At 42.3% G+C, this 26,243-nt stretch overlaps 5 protein-coding genes across 6 annotated transcripts; 2 read left to right on the forward strand and 3 right to left on the reverse strand.

Moving 5' to 3' along the window:
- Positions 1-117: 117 nt before the first annotated feature.
- Positions 118-6,420, reverse strand: dnajb2 (DnaJ heat shock protein family (Hsp40) member B2). 2 transcript variants are annotated; one of them, XM_072445059.1, is made up of 11 exons: positions 6,239-6,417; positions 5,612-5,698; positions 5,438-5,547; positions 5,289-5,342; positions 4,988-5,101; positions 4,841-4,903; positions 4,638-4,758; positions 4,481-4,551; positions 2,695-2,982; positions 472-543; positions 118-357 (listed from the first exon to the last, which is right to left on the reverse strand). In XM_072445059.1, exons 2-10 carry the CDS (start codon positions 5,674-5,676, stop codon positions 515-517), a joined length of 915 nt encoding a protein of 304 aa, XP_072301160.1. In that variant the 5' UTR covers positions 5,677-5,698; positions 6,239-6,417; the 3' UTR covers positions 118-357; positions 472-514. The 2 variants fall into 2 exon arrangements, with proteins under 2 accessions (XP_072301160.1, XP_072301159.1); XM_072445058.1 differs by lacking the exons at positions 118-357; positions 472-543 and having other exon boundaries at positions 684-2,982; positions 6,239-6,420.
- Positions 6,421-6,901: 481 nt separating this feature from the next.
- LOC140359846 (tubulin alpha chain) lies at positions 6,902-9,592 on the reverse strand. Its single transcript, XM_072445045.1, has 4 exons — positions 9,484-9,592; positions 8,289-8,511; positions 8,038-8,186; positions 6,902-7,965 (listed from the first exon to the last, which is right to left on the reverse strand). Exons 1-4 carry the CDS (start codon positions 9,484-9,486, stop codon positions 6,988-6,990), a joined length of 1,353 nt encoding a protein of 450 aa, XP_072301146.1. The 5' UTR covers positions 9,487-9,592; the 3' UTR covers positions 6,902-6,987.
- An 812-nt stretch (positions 9,593-10,404) lies between these two features.
- On the reverse strand, positions 10,405-13,032 carry LOC140359847 (tubulin alpha chain-like). Its single transcript, XM_072445047.1, has 4 exons — positions 12,921-13,032; positions 12,543-12,765; positions 12,089-12,237; positions 10,405-11,546 (listed from the first exon to the last, which is right to left on the reverse strand). The coding sequence occupies exons 1-4, from the start codon at positions 12,921-12,923 to the stop codon at positions 10,572-10,574; spliced, it is 1,350 nt and encodes a 449-aa protein (XP_072301148.1). The 5' UTR covers positions 12,924-13,032; the 3' UTR covers positions 10,405-10,571.
- Positions 13,033-16,166: 3,134 nt separating this feature from the next.
- On the forward strand, positions 16,167-19,424 carry LOC140359848 (tubulin alpha chain-like). The gene is made up of 4 exons (XM_072445048.1): positions 16,167-16,297; positions 17,909-18,131; positions 18,203-18,351; positions 18,429-19,424. The coding sequence occupies exons 1-4, from the start codon at positions 16,295-16,297 to the stop codon at positions 19,401-19,403; spliced, it is 1,350 nt and encodes a 449-aa protein (XP_072301149.1). The 5' UTR covers positions 16,167-16,294; the 3' UTR covers positions 19,404-19,424.
- A 461-nt stretch (positions 19,425-19,885) lies between these two features.
- Positions 19,886-22,855, forward strand: pofut2 (protein O-fucosyltransferase 2). Its single transcript, XM_072445049.1, has 9 exons — positions 19,886-20,084; positions 20,514-20,767; positions 20,844-20,988; positions 21,331-21,441; positions 21,554-21,620; positions 21,727-21,852; positions 21,935-22,115; positions 22,237-22,360; positions 22,457-22,855. Exons 1-9 carry the CDS (start codon positions 19,909-19,911, stop codon positions 22,608-22,610), a joined length of 1,338 nt encoding a protein of 445 aa, XP_072301150.1. The 5' UTR covers positions 19,886-19,908; the 3' UTR covers positions 22,611-22,855.
- Positions 22,856-26,243: the final 3,388 nt, after the last annotated feature.

Raw genomic sequence — 26,243 nt, forward strand, 5'->3', positions numbered from 1 at the left:
CACATTTGGTACGAGGGATTAGACTGATATTTTTCATGGAACACACAGAAAGTCTAAAACTTGACTGTGGTTTGTTAAATATTTTATACATTACACAAAAATAAAATGGAAATTAAATACATGGTCATCAGAAAATACTTTTATTTAATCTGCTTTACATTTTCTTTTAAATAATACGACTCTTTTGAGATGTAACGCTCTTTTTCCTGTACAGTTTAGCTTATATATACTCTTAACACAAACACACACACACATGTCCAACACGCATTTAAAAGCTTCTCAAATGTCTTTTTTCTAAGTTTCATTCTGCAGGTGGAAGTCATGTTGAGAAGACAAGTGCATCGCGGGGTTTTTGACCTGTAGACATAAATGTACAAGGTGGTCATATATTTTCTGGCACGAACAGGACTGTCAAATGCAGGGTGGGGTTGTGACTAAAGGGTCTGTGGATCTGTTTCTACTGCGGTTTACCTCTGGGCAGGGCTAGGGCACAGAGCAGCATGAGCCAATCAGGTTAGCTTGTGAAGGCCTCGAAATCTGACTCTGAAACAATAAGCACCAACAATTAGACTTACTGTGGAAATATAACGTGTACAAATATGTGACTAAGTTAGCATTTGACAGCAAAGTTTTCTGGGAAAAAATAGATTAAAAAAACTTAACAAAATGACAACTACTAATAAAAATTCAAGTTATTCTTTATTTTCTTCTTTTAAAAACATTAACAAACCACATTATATAACACTATCCCTTAAATGTTTAGTGAGCAGCAGCAGCTCTGTGGGAGAATCAGCATTTTGACAGGAAAAAACAGTCAACTTTTGCAGTGTATTTTGAGCATTTATTTGCGTAAACATATTGCGAAATCTTTAGCTGTAGCGCTTTCTTATCAGTAAAATACATCTGATCAAATTTTCTTCAAATATAAAAAAACTCTTAGAATACGTGTTCATCATTTCAACCGTCCAACACGTTCATTGACATTCACAAGTCATGGAAACATAAAAATACTAAATTGCACCCTCAAAGTACCTTTTTGCATGATTTAGTATAAAACAGTTCACTAATTGTGCATCAAAATAGTTAAATTGCACATGTTAGTGTTTATGCTATCATAAATCTCCATCCATTCATTAATGTACAGTATTTGTACTTTGATTGTGCCTCACGACTATTTGAATATTCAGACTGTACAACAACTGGGGCCCTTTGCTCAGGGCGGTCCCTGTATGACCGGAGCAGGAGCTGTGTTCATTGCAGTAAGTCAGACCTGTTCCCAGTGCATGTTGGACTCCTCAGGGCTGCGCTTTGTCACCGGTTCTGTTCATAGATTTATAGACAGAATTTCTAGGCGCAGTCAGGGGTCGGAGGGTGTGGTCAGGGGTCGGAGGGTGTGGTCAGGGATCAGAGGGTGTCCGGTTTGGGGACCACAGGATCTCATCTCTGCCGTTTGCAGACGATGTTGTCCTGATGGCTCCATCAAACCCGGACCTGCAACATGCACTAGGACGGTTTGCAGCCGAGTGTGAAGCGGCTGGGATGAGAATCAGCACCTCCAAATCCGAGGCCATGGTTCTCGACCGGAAAAAGGTGACCTGCCCTCTTCAGGTGGGTGGGGTGTCCTTGCCCCAAGTGGAGGAGTTCAAGTATCTCGGGGTCTTGTTCACGAGTGAGGGAAGGATGGAGCGTGAGATCGACAGGCGGATCGGTGCAGCGGCTGCAGTGATGCAGTCGCTGCATCGGACTGTTGTGGTGAAGAGGGAGCTGAGCCCAAAGGCAAAGCTCTCTATTTACCGGTCGGTCTACGTTCCTACCCTCACCTATGGTCATGAGCTTTGGGTAGTGACCGAAAGAACAAGATCGCGGATACAAGCGGTCGAAATGAGTTTCCTCCGCCGTGTGGCTGGGCGCTCCCTTAGAGATAAGGTGAGGAGCTCGGCCACACGGGGGGAGCTCGGAGTAGAGCCGCTGCTCCTCCACGTCGAGAGGAGCCAGCTGAGGTGGCACGGGCATCTGTTCCGGGCATGTCCCACCGGGAAGAGGCCCCGGGGAAGACCCAGGACACGCTGGAGGGACTATGTCTCTCAACTGGCCTGGGAACACCTCGGGATCCCCCCGGAGGAGCAGGAGAACTTGTCTGGGATGAGGGAAGTCTGGGAGTCCCTGCTTAGACTGCTGGCCCTGTGACTGGGCCCCGGATAAGCGGAAGAAGATGGATGGATGGATGGATGGACAGTACAACACTTCACGTCAAACACTGACTGAGCACCATTATTAGTTTTGCTTATTGATTTACTATTTGTCATATGCACACATCTATATTATATCACAGATATCCGTTCTACTCTCACTGTAGAATCACACTGGCAGGGTATTAATTTTAAAATTTGGCACACCTTTAGTAGATTTTTTTTTTCTAACTTACTTATTAGCACACAACGCAGCCACACTTGTTTTTCTTTCTCCCATTTTCTGTGTTTTTCGGGGGTTTAACACTTTCCGCTGCACTGTCATGACTGGGCGATGTGACATTTGAAGTTGTATTTGACGAGCTGCCTGACGTTTCGGGCGACTCAGGAGGAAAAGTCGTGCTGTACTCCTTTTTCTCAGTTTTCACATCCTTTACAACGCCGTCTACGGTCGTTACTTTCTTAACCACTTTATCAGATTTGACTTGTATCCCGCCCCCAGCACCTGATAAAAAGTCGGTAACGTTTGCCCTCTGTTGTGCATCCAACTCAGACAGACTGCACGCCAGCGCCATCTGCAGGTCTTCACTGTGCTCGTCGTCCAGGTCCTCTCTGACCAGGTCACTGTAGTTGAAGTATGGAGCGGAGCTGAACGAGCGGTTTGTGGTAGCAGAGGGAGCGCTGTCCTGGGGCCGCGCAGAGAAGTTGGAGGGTCTTTGCTGGATCTGTGGCTTTTGTGGTTGACCCTCTCTTTTGCTCAGCTCCAGGGCCAGAGCCATCTCATCCGCCACACCTGCAACCACACAAATCCAGCCATGTTGAAGTTTAGAAAAACACAGGTATCAGCAGAAGTGGGAAGAGTAAAGGAGAAGGACAAATTAGTGGTCCAAGAAATTACACAAGTAAGAGTAAAGAAGTATTTGAAGAAACTACAGCTGAGGTAAGAGTAACTTTTAACAGTTTGGACGTGACATCTAATTTATAATTTGAAGTTGATGTAATTGGAAGGACAAAACATGAAATAATGCACAAAGTCTGGTATTTTCAAATGAGAAAACTAAATCATATCTGATGGAGCAGTGCAAGAAACACAAATGTTCATCTCATTTCATATTGACAACATGAAAGCTTTTGTCTCTTGTAGATTTACTTACAGTGGGAACTGTTACTTCAATAAAAGTATTACCCAAGTAGCAGTAAAGGTACAGTGACAGAAAGTTAGTCCAAGAGGTACAATTTCCTGAAAAGGTTACTCAAGTAAATGTAAGTGAGTACGCAGGAAATCAGGCACTTTAGTGTCTGGGGGTAAGGGAAGGGACCAAAGCCTTTAGTTCATGGCAGCATTGTGTTTGGGGGGCACAAGAGGGCAGTCTTTTTTTTTTCCTTTTCGTAACAGCCAAATAGTTTTGTTGCACATTTTTAGACTTATAGGAAGGAAGAGTCTCTGTAGCGTTAAGGACATAAATCCAGCCTTGCTTTGCTTCAGGCGCTGAACCTTTCCTCACCCTGTCATCAGTCCAATGTGATGACTTCAATGCCAGATGCTTTTAGGCTGGAGTCATTTGACTGGTAAATTTCCGCGTCAGATAATTCAAGTTATTTGGAGTGAATGGAACATCTCTGCTCAGCACTATTATTGAGCCTCATTTTGGAGAGGCCCACATAGAAACAGGGGAATTAAGGGGGAACACCACATGAATTGTATTGCAATTGATGAAGCTGCTTCGTTAACAGTTTCCCCTCCCCCTTGGTCAACTGAAAATATTCCTTATGGCAGTGACTTCATAAGCCAATTACGGTTGAAAGAGAATATAAGTCAAAAAAGCAATCGCTCACAGTAGAGCTGTGTCACAGGAGAGGACTGAACTGCTCACCCCAGGACCCAAACAGAACCAGCACAGAAGCCCAACATTAAATGTGGATGTTTCTATGTGGGCACTTTCAAATATATTTGTGAAACAAGTGGGTGCCTGATGTCTGTGTTTTTCTAAATTACCAATGGTTAAATGGATAGCGGAAGCGCCCTGTCTTCTCTGCTTGCCATGGTCAGTGAGAATGCTAGCGTGCACAGGTAGTTCCAGTAGCAGTTCAATCACATTCTATATCACTATGCGGTGGGCATCACCATGGCAACAGGTAAACAAAGAGAGCTGCTGTTAGTTAATTCTGAACCAATCACAAAGTCGCTATGTGTTTAATGATGAAGGTTTCTTGGTGTAATAGCTATCTAACCAGGCATTTATCGAGTAAGATTTGTTGTTGTACACATTACAAAAAGGTCAATTCGTTACCGTTTATAATTACAGACTTCAAAACTCCATCCTCCTCGATTTCGATCCTCTCCTGTCCATTTTCCTTGACCCTAAAAGCAGAAAATAAAGGCTCGGGAATGCAACTTGTGTACATTGTCTACTGTTGCATTTCATAAGAACAATTGTAAAAACCTACTTTTTTGTAGTTGTGCGTTTCCCGTTTACAATGCGAGTACTGGTAGAAACGGATTTAAAGTTGCCTCCACTCATGCTGCCCATATCACTGAGACCGCCCATCGAGAAGGAGGAGAAATCTGCTGGAACGGATGAAACACGACATTTGTATTTAGTCACAACTTCATTACACGTATTGAATATGTTGTCAAATATTTTCTGTACCTTCTGCTGAAGGGAAGGAGAAAAACCTACTCGGGCCCATACGAGAGGTTGAAGAGAAATCATCTAAGACAAACAAAAGAGCATAAATGAAAGGAAATGTTTGCCGTTTTAAATCATGTGTCGACACCAATTGAATGTATGACTCACCAAAAAAGCTTGCAAATGGGTCTTGGCCGCCAAAAAAATCCTTAAACACGTCATCTGGGTTTCGGAATGTGAAAGTGAATCCTGGGAAATCTGAGAAGTCTGCATTTGTCGACCCTGGTACATAAGAACATTTGTTGGGGTAATCACATTTAAAACAACTGTCACAGATGAATTAGAAGCATGTCGGTGTAATCTCCAGGAGAGTTCCATTGTAGAAGAAGATTCAGTTGTAGTCATAAAACAGAGTTCAGATGACTACAACCGAATCTTATTCTACAATGTCACAGATTTAATGATTTACCTGTGTGCCGCACGTTGTCACCTCCATATCTATCGTAGGAATCACGTTTGCTCTCTGTGCCAGGAGGAAATAACAATCGAGTATCAAAGGTAAGGGGATATAATGTAATAAAAGACCTTTGGAAAGGCATACACATTGTAGTTACTTACTGTCAGACAAAACTTCATAAGCTTCAGCGAGCTCTTTAAACTTTTGCTCTGCTTCTTCCTTGTTCTCTGGATTTTTGTCAGGATGCCATTTCAGAGCCAGTTTTCTGTAACTGGAAAACAAATTCAACTTGGGGCCTTATTTGAGCAAGGAATGTCAACATGTGTTACACTTACGCCTTTTTTATTTCCTCCGGTGAGGCTGTTTTAGGCACTCCGAGAATGTTATAGTAGTCTACCATTTTCAATATGAAATCTCACCACCTGTGAGGAAAAAGAAGAACGAGGACACGTTACATAACGGTCATTTGAACCTGTATTCTAGATGATTTATTTAACCAACCAAATAAATGATACGTTGAATGCCTTCATCTGTTTACACCAGGCCACTGTAGCCACATTGCTAGTAACTGTCATACCAATGCCATTAGTGGGGTGCACGGTTTAGGCCGAGGGGACTTCCAACGTGAGTTAAAACTACTAAATTAACTCCAAATGCCCCCATGACGCGACATGCGTTCACACGGGTAATATTACGTTATTTCTAGCATCCTGCCATTTGACAACTGCTAGTATTGAATGATAGAGGCTTGTTTAAGTTATGTTTCCCCAAGAGATGGAACCATTCCGAATATAAAATCAAACAGTAACATAATGTAAACTTAGGTTACGCGAGAAAATGATCAATGTATCGTTAGATCAGAGCCCGCAGATGTCCATGATTTCCTAATATGGTTATTTAGCTTTAGCAGTAGTACTAGCCCTGATGTATTCAATGTGCGGCAGTCGCAACTTGGATCTTACCGTAGCCTCTCGGCCAACTTTATCCCCGTGTCCACGACAATGACCGCGGCAACACCTCCGACTGTTTCCCCTCAGCGAGAGCGCCTCAATGTGCCTCTTTCCGCCGTGAACCTGCGGTTATATCCTGTAATAACTGTTGGTCAGCTGTAGCCAACTCCACCGCCCCCAAAGGCCACACAAGTGTTTTGGTGGCTTCGGCCCCTCGGCTAGTGAGTGCGTGAGCCTGACGCATGACGTCACACGGCGGAGAAGAACCGCGTCTGAAACGTCTGGGAGCTTCGACAGGCCCCTGGCCCCGCCCTCCTCTGGACTTCAGTTTGTTTTGTCAATGCGGTTTATGATTAGATCATTTATATTACTCCTGATGCAGTGTTTGTGCCAGCACGATTTAACAGTTCTGAAAACTGCAGACATGTAAAGGATGTTTTAATTTCATATTATACTAGCCTGACTTTGCAGATAAGCCTGGACTCTAGTCACTGCTTCTTACAACCGTATGACCAATCATATAAGAACTTTAAATCCATGCCAAGTGTTCTAGCCTTTAAGATAGCTCATAAACACTATATCTATCTAGTAAAACAAGTGCAAAGTTTGAACTTCAGTTTTGTACATCACTAGAAAGGGCTCAAAAAGTCCTGGGAGGAAAATGTTACAAGACAATTTGTTTTACATAACCTTTTATTCACTGAAATTGTAGCCTGTTATTTTCTTTACAACTTAGGGAATGTGATGCCATTTAATTTCCTTCAATATTCTTCACCCTCTTCATCTTCATCTCCTACACTGTCTGTGCCCACTTCTTCATAATCCTTCTCCAGGGCAGCCATGTCTTCTCTTGCCTCTGAGAACTCTCCCTCCTCCATGCCCTCTCCAACATACCAGTGGACAAAGGCCCTCTTGGCGTACATCAGGTCAAACTTGTGGTCCAGTCTGGCCCAGGCCTCAGCGATGGCTGTGGTGTTGCTCAGCATGCACACAGCTCTCTGCACTTTGGCCAGGTCTCCACCAGGGACCACTGTGGGGGGCTGATAGTTGATGCCCACCTTGAAACCAGTCGGACACCAGTCCACAAACTGGATGGATCTCTTGGTTTTGATGGCAGCAATTGCAGAGTTGACATCTTTAGGCACAACATCACCACGGTACAGGAGACAACAGGCCATGTATTTACCATGACGAGGATCACACTTCACCATCTGATTGGCTGGTTCAAAGCAAGCATTAGTAATGTCAGCCACTGAGAGCTGCTCATGGTAGGCTTTCTCAGCGGAGATGACGGGGGCATAAGTGGCAAGAGGGAAGTGGATACGAGGGTAAGGCACCAAGTTGGTCTGGAACTCAGTCAGGTCGACATTCAGGGCTCCATCAAAGCGCAGGGAGGCTGTAATGGAGGACACAATCTGACCTATCAGCCTGTTCAGGTTGGTGTAGGTCGGCCTCTCAATGTCGAGGTTCCTGCGGCAGATGTCATAGATGGCCTCATTGTCCACCATAAAGGCACAGTCAGAGTGCTCCAGGGTTGTGTGGGTGGTCAGGATGGAGTTGTACGGCTCTACCACTGCAGTAGACACCTGAGGTGCAGGGTATACAGCAAATTCAAGCTTTGATTTCTTTCCGTAATCTACAGAGAGCCTCTCCATCAACAGAGAAGTGAAACCAGAGCCAGTTCCTCCCCCAAAAGAGTGGAAGATGAGGAACCCCTGCAGACCGGTGCACTGGTCAGCCTGTAAAAACAATAAAGTATCTTTGTAAGTTATAAGGGTTACCAATGTAGGTCATTTAGTTCACGTCCTTACCAGTTTACGTGTCCTGTCCAGAACCAAGTCAATGATCTCTTTGCCAATGGTGTAGTGTCCACGGGCGTAGTTGTTTGCGGCATCTTCTTTTCCAGTGATCAGCTGTTCAGGATGAAACAGCTGGCGGTATGTTCCTGTTCGTACTTCATCTACAGAGCAAAGAGTGATTTAAACACTGACATTCAAACATGTAATTTAATCTATAGCAGTAGACCGTTTAAATCAAAATCACATTCATTTTTGCCATTTACCTATGACTGTTGGCTCCAGATCCACAAAAATGGCTCGTGGGACATGTTTTCCTGCTCCAGTTTCACTGAAGAAGGTGTTGAAGGAGTCGTCTCCACCTCCAAGAGTCTTATCTGAGGGCATCTGACCATCTGGCTGGATGCCATGTTCTAGACAGTACAGTTCCCAGCAGGCATTGCCCATCTGAGCTCCGGCTTGGCCGACATGCATAGAGATACACTCACGCTGTAAAACAAAAGATTCACAGCAAAAGGTAAGAAACTTTTCTTTGAATATTTGTAAAAGTACTGACAACTATTCACAGCAAAAGGTAAGAAACTTTTCTTTGAACATTTGTAAAAGTACTGACAACTATTCACAGCAAAAGGTAAGAAACTTTTCTTTGAATATTTGTAAAAGTACTGACAACTATTCACACACACACACACACACACACACGCACACGCACGCGCACGCGGACACACACACACACACGCACGCTATAGTAGATTGTGTTTTTAGAAGGTAAATATGTTATGTTTTCCAAAGTGGAACAATTGTTTATTTCTTGTATAAAGTATGTGACAGGATGGTGGAAACACCAGTTTCCCTTCCCACTTTCCCCTCTGTACCGCCTTCTTTTCCTCTGGCCACTCCCTGTGCGCCCCGCCCCTTCCTGCCAGCTGCACGGAGGTGTAACCATGGCTGCAACACCAGGACGACCTCCTCCCTTCTCCAAATCTACACTTCCAACAGCTGCAAAATGGCTGCCGTATAACTGTAGCCCATGACCACTCCTCTTTCCGCTAGTTTCATTCCATCCCCCACTGCCACGATGACTCGCGTGATTCAGTTTTACAGTAAGTATATTTTTCAAAAGTTAAGTAAATGCCAGTACTCCACCCTTAATATATTTCAGAACTAACAAGTTTACTTCCCCAAAACACTCGCCAAAACTCCGGCCCCACCTCACCCAGAGCCCGCCATCCGCCCTACATTCCCCAACTTAAGTTAATTCAGTGTTTTGTTTTTTTGTCGTAAAATCCCTGTAAACTTTGTCAGCACAATTAAGCAGACAGACGTTGGATGGAGGATTGTTTTTGAGTTACTTTTCTCACCCTAAAGCTAATATTTTACCAATTAGCAGGGTTACGGCCACAGTAAGAACAGCAAGCGCGAAGAAATTCTAAATATCTTATACCCGGCATAATTACTCACCATTTTGTTTGCTTGTTCTTTCTTTGACTGACGTTAAGGAATCAGAAACAAAGCAGAAGTGCGGAGCAGAGGCTGGGCCAGAGTTTATATAGACGCGGATGGAGAGGGGCGGGACCGGAAGCCGCAGTGGAGCAGCGGCAGAGCTCATTGGCGGGAAAGACAGATTGAAAAAAATAAGGAAGTTTCTAGAATGTTTTAAGCTTCGCAGCTATAGAAGTCAGTGTTTCAATAATAATAATTATAATAATAATTACGTGTTTGTTTTTCTGATTGAAAATGTGTGATGGATGATTATAATGTTTTATGCTTTAGATCTGACGCATGCATTACTCACGTGACCACAGTAAGACGTGACAAGTTTAATTGTTGAACTACAATGAAAACTGAAATATTTTACCTCATCAAATGATAACATTAAAAGACAAAAGTGTTTTACTTTTTTATTTTGAGTGTATAAATAAAGGACTGCAAGATTATTATGATTTTTGGCATATGGATAGAAAATAAATGAAGTCATAATAACTTTTCCAGGGGGGGAATCACATGACAAAAATCTTTCCAAACTTTTGAACAGCCTATCCCAGACAAATGAATAGTGGGTGAGTGACTGGATCTCATTGTTGCTGTAAGCCACTGTATGCGGCGGCTCTGCTCAAACAACACTGTCCAGTCTCTTAGTGATTTCTCTTCCTCTCACAAAGTCACAGCTGAATGGCACATAAAAACTGACACTGAGCCTTTTCATAACTGACATACCACATGGGAGAGGATATAGTGGGGGAGGTGCACAAAAGACAGGGGCAGGTCTACAGTATCAGACAGTCACACACAGGCCACAGTCTAGTCTAGTGTGGCGCACAATGATTAGTGTTTACCATATGTATTTTATCTAAATGCTAATACTTAAAAAAAAAAAAAAAATGCTATCAAATTATAGAAGGTTTTTGCAAGCAGGAAATTAAATATTGCCCCATCTACTTGTGCAGTAGATTCAGGATATACTTCCTTGTTAGAGGGTGCTGTTAGCAAAGAGATAGATCATGATAGCTATGATTACATACTAATATTATTTGGTATTTTTGGAAAATTTAGTATTCTTCTCCGTCATCTTCTACTCCGATGTTGTCAGCTCCCACTTCTTCGTAATCCTTCTCCAAAGCAGCTAAATCCTCTCTTGCCTCTGAGAACTCTCCCTCCTCCATGCCCTCTCCAACATACCAGTGGACAAAGGCCCTCTTGGCGTACATCAGGTCAAACTTGTGGTCCAGTCTGGCCCAGGCCTCAGCGATGGCTGTGGTGTTGCTCAGCATGCACACAGCTCTCTGCACTTTGGCCAGGTCTCCACCAGGGACCACTGTGGGGGGCTGATAGTTGATGCCCACCTTGAAACCAGTCGGACACCAGTCCACAAACTGGATGGATCTCTTGGTTTTGATGGCAGCAATTGCCACATTGACATCTTTAGGCACAACATCACCACGGTACAGGAGACAACAGGCCATGTATTTACCATGACGAGGATCGCACTTCACCATCTGATTGGCAGGCTCAAAGCAAGTATTAGTAATGTCAGCCACTGAGAGCTGCTCATGGTAGGCTTTCTCAGCGGAGATGACGGGGGCATAAGTGGCAAGAGGGAAGTGGATACGAGGGTAAGGCACCAAGTTGGTCTGGAACTCAGTCAGGTCGACATTCAGGGCTCCATCAAAGCGCAGGGAGGCTGTGATGGAGGACACAATCTGACTGATGAGGCGGTTGAGGTTAGTGTAAGAGGGACGTTCAATGTCGAGGTTCCTGCGGCAGATGTCATAGATGGCCTCATTGTCCACCATAAAGGCACAGTCAGAGTGCTCCAGGGTTGTGTGGGTGGTCAGGATGGAGTTGTACGGCTCCACCACTGCAGTGGACACCTGAGGTGCAGGGTAAATTGCAAACTCTAGTTTGGACTTTTTACCATAATCGACAGAGAGCCTCTCCATCAACAAAGACGTGAAACCAGAGCCAGTTCCTCCACCAAAAGAGTGGAAGATGAGGAACCCCTGCAGACCGGTGCACTGGTCAGCCTGTCACAGAGACAATAAAGTAGAAGGTTGAAAGCACAAACTTACACTCTACAAATAAAACTCACAAAAACTTGTTGTTGTGGAAAAATATAATCTGGCCCTTTGCTTTTCAATTTTCAAATTCTATCTTAATTTGATTTAGTTCTAACACAGTCAACAGCCTGACACAACTCCTCTTGGCCTGGAAATCTACATGTCCGGACCTCCTGGAGTGACTAGGAAGTCCCACGTTATGTTTCACACTAGACATGTGAATTGAATTAAAGCAAATGTTATGTACTGTCTCCTTCCTGAAACCACTGTTTCTTTGATGTCCCATTTGCTCCTTGATTCCTTTGTACCTGAGAGACCAGTGACCAGGAACTTCTGTGTGTGGTCATGTGACTACGGGTATAAATATGTAGGACATGGGACAAGAGGGAGATTCTGATCATGTAATGTACCAGAGAGAGAGAGAAACGCCCGATTAAATCACCTTAACATTGAGACAAAGCAACTCGCCTCCTTGCCTTATTTTTGCCATTACAAAAAACTTGTCTAACCAGTTTGCGAGTTCTGTCGAGAACCACATCAATGATCTCTTTGCCAATGGTGTAGTGTCCACGGGCGTAGTTGTTTGCTGCATCCTCTTTTCCTGTGATCAGCTGCTCAGGATGAAAGAGCTGCCGATAGGCTCCTGTACGTACTTCATCTATCAAAATCAAATAAAAGTTTATTTGTAGAGCACAGTTCTACAGTAACCCAAAGTGCTTTACAACAGTAACAACATATTCAAATCACAAGACAATATAAATCACAAGACAAAAATAAAAGCATGAATATTAATTAAAATGAAAGAATTGGAGACAAAATGTTTTCACTCAAAGGAACAGCTAAACAGCCTGTTTCACAACCTCAGGGAGACTGTTCCAGATTTTAGCTCCACGTCTTCAGATGTAAATGTTGGTTATTCAAACCATTTGCAAATATTTGAAATTGTTTGAAGAATTTTGTTACCAATGACAGTCGGCTCCAGATCCACAAAAATGGCTCTTGGGACGTGTTTTCCTGCTCCAGTTTCACTGAAGAAAGTGCTGAAGGAGTCGTCACCTCCTCCTACAGTTTTGTCTGAGGGCTTCTGACCATCAGGTTGGATCCCATGTTCTAGACAGTACAGCTCCCAGCAGGCATTGCCAATTTGTGCCCCAGCTTGGCCAACATGAACAGAAATGCATTCACGCTGTGTGAATTTAAAAAGAAGATTTTGTTAAATTCTTCACAACATATTTTTTTCATTGAGATAAATTAGACTGAACAGATGGTGTTACTTTAATTGACAAGTTACATCTTGATTCAGTATTAGGCTATAGTGTAAAAAGCGTTCAAATGCCTCACCATGTTTGCAGAGTTTCTTCTCCAATGTCCAGGTATCGGTGAGAAGATGTAGTGCTTCAGTCAGCTGTTCCGCTCTCTTTAAATACCTGTAGCTTTGGGGTGGACAGTGATTTGATCTGAGTTGTAATCAGAGCTCCCTGATGAGACCACGATAAGATCATCTGTTTGTCAACCATACGCACAATGAAAAAGGAGGTCACCACCCAGCTTATTGTTTGAGCTGTTTTGTGCTCCTGTGTGCACCTTATATTTCAGGAAGCAGAAGCAGGTACAGGCACAGTTAATTTTAGAAAAAATAACGTTGTAAGCTTTACTAAATAATTTCAGTCATTTCATAAACTGCTCACATACTGATTGTTTGGACTATTTTGAGAAATAGACAAACCAGAATAAAGGTGCCATAAAAATAAATAATTGTGCATGGAAATGTCCCAGGTTTTTGCACGTGTTATTGCAGTGACAAAAGGACGGCAATGCACGGCAAAGTAAGACAGCTTTCTCACTTCTGTTTTAAAACCATACATTTTATCAATATACAAAAGGCAACAAAAGGCAACCCCAAATGTCTGGAAATACCATTCATAAATTAAATGTATTATTATTACCATTGTTTTTTTATGAACTTGCCATTTGCTATTACGGTATATACAACTTGCTATTACTTTATACATGGTTTATGGGCTAAATGCAATCTTTAAATCAGAAACGTTTCCCACACTCTGCTCTTTACAGGCAATACAATATACTGTATATAAGGCTTGCTCCTCCTTTCTTGTTTGCTCCAAACCTCTCGGGAAGAATACAGAAACTGAATACTTGTGAATCGCCTCATACAGGATCAGCTGACCAATAGTGTAAACAGCCACTTATTATGTCTTCATAAACAATATCAGAGAAACATGAGGGCATAGATTTATATATATAGTGTATGTTAGACCGATGGGCTGCTTTGTTAACCCCACATACTCATTAACTTAAGCTTTGTTCTGTTAAAAGAAAACTACGGCCTCAAGGCTTTTTCTCAGATCTGTGACATTTAAAACGTGTTGGACGACTTTCAGTGCCGCCAGTCATCCAAACACTGACATGTTTCCTCTTTTAATAGAGGTACATTTGATACCAAACTCCATATTTGATTCAAAGTGGAAGCCCAGTAACAGTAATGTAATATCATCCCAAGCAGTTATTCAGTTCATTTTATTTTTGCGTTCCAGAATGTGGATTCAACCAAAAAATGATCCCAGAGCATCCCGTGTCCTTAAAACCTCCTTCTCTGCAAGGACAAACCAGGAAGGACTGATGCTCATCCATTTGCAGATAAACTGTGGAGCCAGAACTACTTAGTGACTCGTGTAGTATCAAGTGAGTTCCTCCAGGAAGTTGAGGAGCATCCGGATGCGAAGGTCAGGGTCGTGAGATGAGGCATCTAAGGTGCAGTCGTCACTGGAACAGCAGCAGCAGTGTCTGAAACAGTATCACTCCCTGAGGGAAGTGGAGGAAGGAGAAAAAAATGTTTGATTGACTGTTTGAATTATATGGTGCTATAGCATTTTTGAGGTAGGGTGGGGCCATGTCATTTGGCTTTGTAGGTCAGGAGCAGTAAAGTTGATTCTAAACTCCACAGGGAGACAGTGAAGAGACTCAGCTCAATGTGCTCTCTTCTTTTAGTTCCTGTTGCTGCTTCATTTTGAACCAGTTGAAACGTTTGTGAAGTTACAGTAGTCTAATCTAGATGTAACAAATGCATGGATACGTTTTTCAGTGTCACTTTTATGCAAAAATTTGAGGCTTGATTTACATGCGCTTTGAACAAACACTCTTGGTCAAATAAGACGACAAGGTTTCCTACAGTTGAACTGGAGGCTACACTGACATTGTCCAGCGTGACTATCTGCTCGGAGTCTCGTAGACCGGCCTAGTACAATGACTTCAGTATTTCAGGGTAAAGAAGCAGGTGCCAAGCCAGGTTTTTATATCCTCCACACAAGCACTAAGTCGGTCTACGTGATCAGGTTTCATTGATAAATACAGCTGTGTCATAGCAGTGGAAGTTAATGCCATACTTTCTGATAATGTTACCTAAAGGCAGCATAAAGCGTAAACAGAATTGCACACCATTACGTAGGTTACTTTAGAACAATTTGAGGAACTCTGGTTTGCATTAACAAATTGATAAATAGGAATATACATTTAGGCAACTTTAGAAAATCTTTAAAATAGAAGAACTTAAAAGTTAAGCTTTCTGTAATTATATTAATAGATATTTAGGGGCATTCACCATAAAACAATTCCTTTCTTCTTTTCTTTTTTTCAACTGTCATAGCTTGTTTACCAAATTGTGTGTTGGGTCATGGATGTGTAAATTGAATTGTATCCAAAAGGTTATTAATGAATTGTCCAAATTGATGCTGTTTTAATGTCATTCAATATTAACGGACACACAACTAATTTGAGTCACACAACTTTGGTCATTTGGTCATAGAATTGTGATCTTGTTGAGGCCTTGCACACACTTTTAATTAGGAGCTTCATGGGGTAGATTATAATTTAGTGATGATGACCTATTTCTGTTGTGGGAATACGTCCCTCATAAACAGCAATTTGCCCATCCTGCTGTCTCATGATGCAGCTCACATGCCGTTATTCAGCAGATCCATTCTCTTACTGTAGTCAGGCTGCATTGAAAAATAGGACAGAGGGCTATATACATTAATCAAAACTTGGCATATAAATGAGTCAACGTTCTAGAGCCACACCCATTCCAAACCCCTCAGCCTCTCTCAGCTCCCTGTGCTCGACGTGAGACATTTGACACGTCATTCTAAAAAGCAGCAAACACGGGATGCGACGAAATTGCGACATCTAGCGTCAGTTGAGCGAAATTGACTGTAGAACTTTTTTGTTTTGTTTTTTTTCTATTTCAAATTCCACGGCGTAGAGAGGGCGGTGACCTCGACCCACTACTTTTCTCGTGACGGATTTTCAAGATGTTCACAGTACACAGTTCACCCGGGGGCCCATTTGCCTGGAACCCACTGGATGCAGATCACACAGAAAACACAGTGTTGATCTTGGGCCAACTTTAAAAAAATACAGTATTCACCATTACAACCTACAATCACTTTAAAACTAGTTGTTCACCAATCTTGGGGCCCTTTCTCCCAGATCCTGCAGCGGGGGCCCTCTGAGGCGCGTCACTCTCCGGGGGGCGGGGCTTGTGTTAACCGTTGACTCAAACGTGACAGCTCCGCGCCCACCGGGCAACACTTTCTGACTTACTCGGACCACATTGACGGTCGCCGAGAGAGACGCCGAGAGAGAAACTCCCTTCAATATCTATTTTTGTACAAAGGACGCTCCATTTAGAAGTCGCCATGGTGAGTGTTATGATCTCGTTATTAACATGGACCAATCCGCCAGCACATGTTTTGACTTTAATGCAGTAGTAAAAGTGCAATGTTCTGAAATAACCGATTGTTTGTTACATATGTGTGTGTTGTGCATTATTAGACTCCCAGTGGGCCTCTTTTATCGGGTCACTTGTGTCAAAAATAGAGCTTTTATCTTTAAAAGGCTGGCTGACAGCAAAGCAGATGTTCTGGTCTGATTTATAACATCAGGAGTAACCCACATGTTCAATGATGCAGTTTTATTATTGTTTTTCTGTATGTAATATTATATGTTTTGTTAATTGGTCTGTTAATGTTTTAAAACAGCCCACGTGATTTGATAATGAGCATACTGGAAATGTCAGTACTTCAGTAGGGTGTGTATGTGCATAATGCTGAGGGTGTGTTATAGTATGTGACCAGACAAGTATATTTAAGAGTGGAATGTTTTTCCCTCCAAATTCAAACTGCACCTATACATTTTTAATACACCGTTTACACCTGGCACCCACCTTCCCTTGAAAGTATAGCATTGCCCCCATGTCTTTACTTAATTACAACTCCCAGGTCCAGTCTAAGTTCGATGTTTGCATAGTGTCTAATCCAAACACAGCTCTGTTGGCAGTGTCTGTTGTATCAAGGAACCATTACAAACTCCGACCACACAGGAGGCCTATAGTGGCTTGCTTTACTCAAAACCCACAATTACTGTTATTATTAGTTCATAACCTTAACCAAATTGATAAAGGTTATCAACAGTTACAGATAAAGTTTGTAGATCCTCTCTGTTCAACCAAACCCACTCAACAATATATATTTTGATGACTAGCAAGACTATATATTATTTATCTCAAATCTTTCAGCTGACACAAACACTGTCCTTATTTTTAATCAAAACAAAAGTAGTGGAAAGTCTAAATGGCAGAAGCCACCATTTTGAGGAGTGCCAGTCACTGTTTACTGAAGGCCTGCTCTGTTAGGTGTCAGGTTAGTAGGCTGTGTGCTGCCTAAAATAGCAGCAGCAGAGATCTGCTAACCTGGAAATGATGGGCAGCCGAAATAGTCACCCTAACAGAACATGTGAGAGGAAAACGTCACAATCACCACTTTTAATTTTTTATTTTTATGATGTTAGTGGATTGTCACACAGTTTAATGTTTTTTTATGGCCAACCAGCCATGTGGTAAGTCAATAACCGCTACAGGCATGAGCTAACACAAATATACATCTGTCACCACATCAACAAGCTGTTGTGCAAGAAGTACGCAGTTTACTCTGTACTGGTATAACAATTCCTACACATGTTACAAAGGCGTGACATGTTAAGTAAAATCAAACAGACTTACTTCAATGTTCAGCCATAAGCTCTGTTCAAAGTAACACACAATCTAGTGACAGCCGCAGCAAATCTATTGTACTTCCTCTTTCACTTTCTTCTTCCTTTTTTCTGTATACTGCCATTCATGTCAAATTGTTCCATATAATAATATTCCTAGAACATATAACAACAAGCAGCATTATGCTTTGCTTTATGTTTTTAAACTTTCTATTTACACTTCACAGTATCTCTTATAGTAAACTCTCATCCCTTTGTTCCAGCGTGAATGCATTTCTGTGCACGTGGGCCAGGCTGGTGTCCAGATGGGGAACACCTGTTGGGAGCTCTACTGTCTGGAACACGGAATCCAGCCGGACGGTCAGATGCCCTCTGGAAAAACTGTGGGAGGACACGACGACTCCTTCACCACCTTCTTCAGTGAGACTGGGGCAGGGAAGTACGTTCCTAGAGCCATCTTTGTTGATCTTGAGCCAACTGTCATAGGTATGCATCTGTCTTTCTAATTTTCTGTTTACACAAAAGGATTAGTACTAAACAGTGTGTCTTCTCTTCAGATGAGGTTCGCACAGGATCATACCGCCAGCTTTTTCACCCTGAGCAGCTCATCTCAGGAAAAGAGGATGCGGCCAATAACTACGCCCGTGGACACTACACCATTGGAAAGGAAATCATTGACTCTGTGCTGGACAGAATCAGAAAACTGGTCAGATTTAAAGTAACAAATATTAGCTTCAGCAAGTTATTATGGAAAGGATTATAATTACTTTTCTGCTTTTATAGGCTGACCAGTGCACTGGTCTTCAGGGATTTTTGGTTTTCCACTCTTTTGGTGGAGGAACTGGCTCTGGTTTCACGTCTTTGTTGATGGAGAGGCTCTCTGTTGACTTTGGGAAAAAGTCCAAACTAGAGTTTGCAATTTACCCTGCACCTCAGGTGTCCACTGCAGTGGTGGAGCCGTACAATGCCATCCTGACCACCCACACAACCCTGGAGCACTCTGACTGTGCCTTTATGGTGGACAATGAGGCCATCTATGACATCTGCCGCAGGAACCTCGACATTGAACGTCCCTCTTACACTAACCTCAACCGCCTCATCAGTCAGATTGTGTCCTCCATCACAGCCTCCCTGCGCTTTGATGGAGCCCTGAATGTCGACCTGACTGAGTTCCAGACCAACTTGGTGCCTTACCCTCGTATCCACTTCCCTCTTGCCACTTATGCCCCCGTCATCTCCGCTGAGAAAGCCTACCATGAGCAGCTCTCAGTGGCTGAAATCACAAATGCCTGCTTTGAGCCTGCCAATCAGATGGTGAAGTGCGATCCTCGTCATGGTAAATACATGGCCTGTTGTCTCCTGTACCGTGGTGATGTTGTGCCTAAAGATGTCAATGTGGCAATTGCTGCCATCAAAACCAAGAGATCCATCCAGTTTGTGGACTGGTGTCCGACTGGTTTCAAGGTGGGCATCAACTATCAGCCCCCCACAGTGGTCCCTGGTGGAGACCTGGCCAAAGTGCAGAGAGCTGTGTGCATGCTGAGCAACACCACAGCCATCGCTGAGGCCTGGGCCAGACTGGACCACAAGTTTGACCTGATGTACGCCAAGAGGGCCTTTGTCCACTGGTATGTTGGAGAGGGCATGGAGGAGGGAGAGTTCTCAGAGGCAAGAGAAGACATGGCTGCCCTGGAGAAGGATTATGAAGAAGTGGGCATTGACTCATTTGAAGAAGATGAGGAGGGAGAAGAGTATTAGTGGCTTTTCACATTTAGCTGTCAATACTAAGTCAAAACAAATTTTGGGTCAACATCTTCAAATGCAGTTGCAAATTGTTTTTTCTGTTTAAGTACAAATGTCATTACAACTTAACTTGACTGTCTATGCATAATTCTTTAAATAAAAGTACATGTTCTGCATATGGTTGTAGCATGCTTTATTATGATGGTAATCCCGTTATATGCAACATCCCCAGTAGTTCGTTTTATCAGCGAAAGTATCTGCAATATTATGGTCTATTTTCGCCATCTAGTGGACTGTGTGCAATACGACAACAGAAGGCGTCCTAAAAACAATAAATACCTACAAACACATCATCTATTCGTTTTATTTTTGAATCTAAAGACGTTGCGCGTTCAATGCCCTTGAAAGGATATGCTATTAACCTGTAATAGTTATTTTAACACGGGGCGGATGTTAAGCCGTGTAGCCTAGCAACGACGAGACGCTTTTACTTTTTCCGGAAGTGCGTGGCTGTAGAAACATGGCCGAAACAGCGGCGGTTGGACTGAATTCTTTCGTTTATTCAGTCCGCAGTTTTAGCTTTTTAGGTTTCTTTATCTGGTTAGCTTTGTTTGCGTTTCAGAGAGCAGGAAGTGATCATGTTTACAGTGCAAGCCATACGGCCACTGCATCTGCGGCTGCTGCGAGAGATCTAAGGTAAGCGCTCGCATCCAGGGGTTATGTTGCTTATATAAGGTACAATATAAAGACCATGTATTTGTGATATCGTGGTGTTTATTCAACAATAATGTTAACTCAAACTATTTCTTTATAGTATCAGATACATAAGATAAATGTGTTCAAACAATACGATGATGGGGTCGTAGCCTTTGAGGTTTTTAATGTAAAAAAAATGATCACGTCATCGTATTCATTCTTTTTAGGCATCACGTTATTGCTCCCACAAATGGTGTTTTCATTAAAGAGATGATTGGATATGGATTTTCCTCCATATGATGAACTGATAAGACAATATATGCTCTCGTTGACACATTGTCTAAAATCTAAATATGTATGAATAAGGATCTGTGCCTCTGTGTATCTGTGTCTCTCACGCTTGTTCCACCGGTTGTCTTCATGTGGCAGGTACCTGTTGTATGATGTGAACCCTCCTGAGGGATTCAATCTGAGAAGAGATGTCTACATCCGAATGGCATCTTTAGTTAAAACTTTAAGAAGAACTGGTGATGACTGGGTGCTCGTGCTTCCTCCGTGGGGTCGCCTCTATCACTGGCAGAGTCCAAACATCCACCAGATGCGCATCCCGTGGGGAGAGTTCTTCAGTCTGACTAGTTTGCAGGCCAATGTCCCTGTCATTGAATATGAAGAATTTATTTCTGGTCAGCTTGTGAATAATAACATTTTTATTTGCACTATCAACAATTTGCATAAGCTAAGCCTTTTATTTCTTTGCAGAGAATGGCGGCCCTTTCATTGACCAAGTACTTGTGCTTCAAAACTACGCAGAAGGATGGACTGATGGCAAATGGGAAGAAAAGGTTGACGAGCGTCCGTGTATGGAAAAACTTATGTACAGCAAAGATAAACAGGGCTTCTACAGGTATGGCAACTCGTCTGAAAATGTTTCTACTCAATAAATCCACCCCTTGTGTGCAAGTAAAGACTGCGTGGGACTTTTTAAGGTAGCATTGCCATCTGCGTATCAGGAATTTGTTTTGTTTGTCTTGGTATGTTTCTTCAAGGTTTATTGCCAAAGACAGATGCGTGCATCGAAAAACAATTTAAAACATTTAGTATTAAAGGTTAAAGGTAAAATCAAAGGTAAAAGGATTATTGTTATTTTATATTTTATCATATACTGCATTGTTTTCTTAAGTTGCCTAAGTAGTCTAACTTGGTCAAATCTGGTGACGCATTGTTGTTGTTGTTGTGTTTTTCTAAGGGGGTGGTTTTGGGGCTATGAAGAGACGAGAGCTAGACACGCAACATGTTTATCGGCTCAGGGACACGCTTCAATCATGGCCCCAATTCTTCACAAAAACATAACGGCAACGTAAGTTCTTGAATTTATTCTTTATCAAATTATTCTCTGTGGTAAAGCAGAAAGATAAATGTGTTATTTATAATAATATATAATTCATATTTGGAATACTTCTATCTCCCAGGTCAGTGATGCTTGATCGTGCAGAAACACTGCTTCATGATCATTATTCTGGAAAGGATTATTGGGATGTAAGTTATCCTTTTTTGCTGTGGCTTAATGTATATGAAAGCCTAAAAATTGTGCTGCAAACACATATTTTATATTTGTAAAACATATCATAAAATATATTTAAAGACTCGCAGAAGCATGGTTTTTGCCAAGCACTTGCGTCTCATCGGAGATGACTTCAGGAAGAAGCACCTGGACTCAACGGATGAAATGGACCGTACTATTTACAATGAGGACTGGACACGTATGAAGGTTAGATTTTTGTTATAATATTCTACTATCGTCAGTTAATCCTGTTCCTTCTTTAAAGTGATGTATCTGGTGTTTTGACAAGACTAAGTTGGGTACGGCTAATGGTGGCCCATATTTGGCTGTACATCTAAGAAGAAAAGACTTTATCTGGGGTCATAGAGAGGATGTTCCCAGTCTCCAAGGAGCAGTCAAAAAGATACACAGCCTGATGAAGAAACACAAACTTGACAAAGTTTTTATTGCAACTGATGCAGATGAAGAAGGTAAATTGATGTTATCCGAGAGATGTCCTGCTTCAGTCATATCTCACATAAATATCACTGTCAGTCTGCGCACGTCAATGGTTCTTTTGATCTAATGCTTGTTTTGGTTTGTCATGAGCAGAAAGCAGGGAGCTAAAAGTACTGTTGCCAGAAATGGTAAGATTTGGACCATCTGCAGAAGATTTAGATATTTTCAAAGATGGTGGAGTGGCCATTATTGATCAGTGGATCTGTGCTCATGCAAGGTAAACGTCACTTTGCTCCAAAGGCACTGCCTGAAATTGTCTCATAAGCACAAAGGCATATTATTCTATTCTATTCTTCTGTATGTGCTTTTATAGGTTCTTTATAGGAACATCTGTGTCCACATTCTCATTCCGAATCCATGAGGAAAGGGAAATCCTAGGTTTTGACCCAAAGACGACATACAATCGTTTCTGTGGAGACAAAGAGAAAGACTGTGAACAGCCAACTCACTGGAAAATTGTTTACTAAAGTGACTGAAACATTTCAGTTCTCACAAGTGCCAAAAGACAGTGTTATAAAGACATTCATGATTCTTACAATTCTCCACCTATTGAAAGCCTTTTTATTATATGCAAAGTTATTAGGTCTTTACTCACCATTGTTAATGAGCTGCTTGCGGCTGCACTGCCTTTTGATGCTACTAACTTATTTTGTGTTCCACAGTGTTATTTTTTTATTTGTTTAAAATGTATTAAAAGTGTTCGGCCACAATAGCTCACTTCTTACCTCTTGTTAAAATACTAGCGCAATGGTTCTCAAACTTTTCAGACCAAGTACAACTGATCAAATATTCTGACTACCACCAGATCTAAACCAAGTCTGAAACAGGTCTAAACCAGGTCTAAACCAGGTCTAAACCAGGTCTAAACCAGGTCTAAACCAGGACTGAAACAGGACTGAAACCGGACTGAAACCGGTCTAAACCAGGACTGAAACGGGACTGTACCAGGTCTGAAACAGGTCTGAAAAGGGACTGTACCAGGTCTGAAACAGGACTGTACTAGGTCTAAACCAGGGCTGAAACAGGACTGTACCAGGTCTAAACCAGGTCTGAAACATGAATGTACCAGGTCTAAACCAGGGCTGAAACAGGACTGAAACAGGACTGTACCAGGCCTGAAACGGGTCTGAAACAGGACTGTACCAGGTCTAAACCAGGTCTGAAACAGGACTGTACCAGGTCTAAACCAGGTCTGAAACATAAATGTACCAGGTCTAAACCAGGGCTGAAACAGGACTGTACCGGGTCTAAACCAGGACTGAAACAGGACTGTACCGGGTCTAAACCAGGTCTGAAACAGGACTGTACCGGGTCTAAACCAGGTCTGAAACAGGACTGTACCAGGTCTAAACCAGGTCTGAAACAGGACTGTACCAGGGCTGAAACAGGACTGTACCGGGTCTAAACCAGGTCTGAAACAGGACTGTACCGGGTCTAAACCAGGTCTGAAACAGGACTGTACCAGGTCTAAACCAGGTCTGAAACATGAATGTACCTGGTCTAAACCAGGGCTGAAACAGGACTGTACCAGGTCTGAAACAGGACTGTACCAGGGCTGAAACAGGACTGTACCAGGTCTAAACCAGGTCTGAAACAGGACTGTACCAGGTCTACACCAGGTCTGAAACAGGACTGTACCAGGGCTGAAACAGGACTGTACCAGGTCTAAACCAGGTCTGAAACAGGACTGTACCAGGGCTGAAACAGGACTGTACCGGGTCTAAACCAGGTCTGAAACAGGACTGTACCGGGTCTAAACCAGGTCTGAAACAGGACTGTACCAGGTCTAAACCAGGTCTGAAACATGAATGTACCAGGTCTAAACCAGGGCTGAAACAGGACTGTACCAGGTCTGAAACAGGACTGTACCAGGGCTGAAACAGGACTGTACCAGGTCTAAACCAGGTCTGAAACAGGACTGTACCAGGGCTGAAACAGGACTGTACCGGGTCTAAACCAGGTCTGAAACAGGACTGTACCGGGTCTAAACCAGGTCTGAAACATGACTGTACCGGGTCTAAACCAGGTCTGAAACAGGACTGTACCAGGTCTAAACCAGGTCTGAAACATGAATGTACCAGGTCTAAACCAGGGCTGAAACAGGACTGTACCAGGGCTGAAACAGGACTGTACCAGGTCTAAACCAGGTCTGAAACAGGACTGTACCAGGTCTACACCAGGTCTGAAACAGGACTGTACCAGGGCTAAACCAGGTCTGAAACAGGACTGTACCAGGTCTACACCAGGTCTGAAACAGGACTGTACCAGGTCTACACCAGGTCTGAAACAGGACTGTACCAGGTCTGAAACAGGGCTGAATTAGGACTGCATCATTGCTACAAACGTTCCACGCACCCAAGGTCAGAACCACTGTACAAACACAAACTTGATGAAAGTGATAATAAGGAAACAAAAAAAAAACGGTAAATGTAAAATAAGAAAATAAAGGACCACACTGTTTTGTGTTAAATGTCAGAGAATAAAAGTGCAAAAGATGGACGAATTTCTTTCTACAACAACAAATACACAGAAACATACTTGCATATCCACTATGAGAGAAGATTATTTGAAACAAGTGCACAGTGTTTCATGTACCGGTGCTGTACTTATTTTATTTTCTACTTTCTTTCTTTCTTTTTTACAAACTGCTACTGTGATAAATATTAAACAAAGGTACTATTCCACCAGACAAAGGAATACTTAGTAAAATGTGAAAACCTTTCATATGCACTGGCTTCAGAGACAAAAGGGTGACGCTGAAAAAATAAAACCATGTCACCTGTGCCCTCAATGCCCAACCCTTTTGCCTTTTGTTCAGCCTATGATTCAACCAATGAAAAGTATTGTGCCCGATCACCTCTAACCCAGCAATATACACCTTTGTCATGTGCCACTGCGTTGTAATAATAATAATACTGTAATGATACTAAACAAAAGCCAGTCTTTATCCTTGTTTTGCGTTTGTTTTTGTATTATACTTATGTAACTGGATGCAGTAGCCATAGTGTTATCCCAGAGTGTGATTCCCAAAGGATCCTCCATAATGTCCCTTTTCCCCATGGAGACATCTTCAACAACAACTCACAAGCAAAGTGAAACGTGACGCTCACTGTAGCTTTTCTTATAGATCACTTACGAAAAGCTTCTATAATCATTTTCAACATAGAAATTCACCTCGCTGTTAAAGTTGCACTGTGTAACTTTTCAGGTGGAGGGTCTGCCACCTGCTCGTTGCCCTGGAGATGTTTGCTTCTTCTGGAATATTCCACAGTAGCATATTTAACGTATCTATCAGATGACGTCACCGGGCCAAGTCTCAAGCCTGTTTTTCAAGAAATTTAGTTTACGAGCACGCCATATTTTCAGAAATACACAATAGATAAGGCAAAGGTAACAACCTCCTCATGACGACAAGCAGCGGGTAATAAGAAATGCACCTTTAATACTTTGCCAGTAAATTCAAAGTCAATATTCAGCTCAAGTTAAGATAACAATTTAATTTAAGTTCTACATAAAGTCTGACAGAAAGTAAAAAAGTCTAATACTATGCGCAGGCACAAAAGTATAACCGTACTACCCCAAACTGCCAACTGATTCTGATTTACTAACCTAATTCAATTCAATTCAATTCAATTTATTATCTAATAACACCTATAATGGGCCTATATCAATACTGCTTTTACAAATTATGACTAAGTGTTGTGGTAGCCTTGACACGTTATTTCTTTTTTCTTATTCTTTTCTTATTTATATCTTATCTATATCTATATCTTATTCTATTCTTATTTCTTCTTTTCTTGTTTTGGCCTGCAGGCTTTATTAGTATTAGACAGGACAGATGAGAGAGAAATGGGGGTTGAGAGTGAAGGACAGACATGCAGTGTCGTCGGGGTGAATATGTTGAATATGAGTAATATATGCACTCTGCCCACAGTTTCCCTCTAATAATGCAGCTTTTGTCCTTTGTGTTTGGAATCTCTGAAGTTGATTTTGTAGCTTTTATTGTGCTGAGAAGTCCGGAAGTGCAAAACATGAAAGGTCCGTGCATTGTATGACTTCTTCTACTTGTATTTTCTCTCTGCAGTTCCCATCAATCATAT

Source organism: Eucyclogobius newberryi, unplaced genomic scaffold, assembly GCF_026437365.1.
Source record: "Eucyclogobius newberryi isolate DKJ021-1_F unplaced genomic scaffold, fEucNew1.0.hap1 SCAF_14, whole genome shotgun sequence".
Taxonomy (NCBI): domain Eukaryota; kingdom Metazoa; phylum Chordata; class Actinopteri; order Gobiiformes; family Gobiidae; genus Eucyclogobius; species Eucyclogobius newberryi.

What these genes read in the sequence shown, in the direction of transcription:
- dnajb2 (XM_072445058.1), bottom strand. Translation starts at nt 5,676, where the DNA reads ATGGTAGACTACTATAACATTCTCGGAGTGCCTAAAACAGCCTCACCG. An exon ending in AAACGCACAACTACAAAAAA is followed by an intron (nt 4,552 to 4,637) that starts GTAGGTTTTTAC and finishes TTCTGCTTTTAG; the next exon opens with GGTCAAGGAAAATGGACAGG. An exon ending in GAAGTCTGTAATTATAAACG is followed by an intron (nt 2,983 to 4,480) that starts GTAACGAATTGA and finishes GTGTGGTTGCAG; the next exon opens with GTGTGGCGGATGAGATGGCT.
- LOC140359846 (XM_072445045.1), bottom strand. An exon ending in TCTGGAGCCAACAGTCATAG is followed by an intron (nt 8,187 to 8,288) that starts GTAAATGGCAAA and finishes TTTGCTCTGTAG; the next exon opens with ATGAAGTACGAACAGGAACA. An exon ending in TGGACAGGACACGTAAACTG is followed by an intron (nt 7,966 to 8,037) that starts GTAAGGACGTGA and finishes TTGTTTTTACAG; the next exon opens with GCTGACCAGTGCACCGGTCT.
- LOC140359847 (XM_072445047.1), bottom strand. An exon ending in TCTGGAGCCGACTGTCATTG is followed by an intron (nt 12,238 to 12,542) that starts GTAACAAAATTC and finishes TGATTTTGATAG; the next exon opens with ATGAAGTACGTACAGGAGCC. An exon ending in TCGACAGAACTCGCAAACTG is followed by an intron (nt 11,547 to 12,088) that starts GTTAGACAAGTT and finishes TCTCTGTGACAG; the next exon opens with GCTGACCAGTGCACCGGTCT.
- LOC140359848 (XM_072445048.1), top strand. An exon ending in TCTTGAGCCAACTGTCATAG is followed by an intron (nt 18,132 to 18,202) that starts GTATGCATCTGT and finishes TCTTCTCTTCAG; the next exon opens with ATGAGGTTCGCACAGGATCA. An exon ending in TGGACAGAATCAGAAAACTG is followed by an intron (nt 18,352 to 18,428) that starts GTCAGATTTAAA and finishes CTGCTTTTATAG; the next exon opens with GCTGACCAGTGCACTGGTCT.
- pofut2 (XM_072445049.1), top strand. Translation starts at nt 19,909, where the DNA reads ATGGCCGAAACAGCGGCGGTTGGACTGAATTCTTTCGTTTATTCAGTC. An exon ending in CTGGAAAGGATTATTGGGAT is followed by an intron (nt 21,621 to 21,726) that starts GTAAGTTATCCT and finishes ATATATTTAAAG; the next exon opens with ACTCGCAGAAGCATGGTTTT. An exon ending in TGGATCTGTGCTCATGCAAG is followed by an intron (nt 22,361 to 22,456) that starts GTAAACGTCACT and finishes GTGCTTTTATAG; the next exon opens with GTTCTTTATAGGAACATCTG.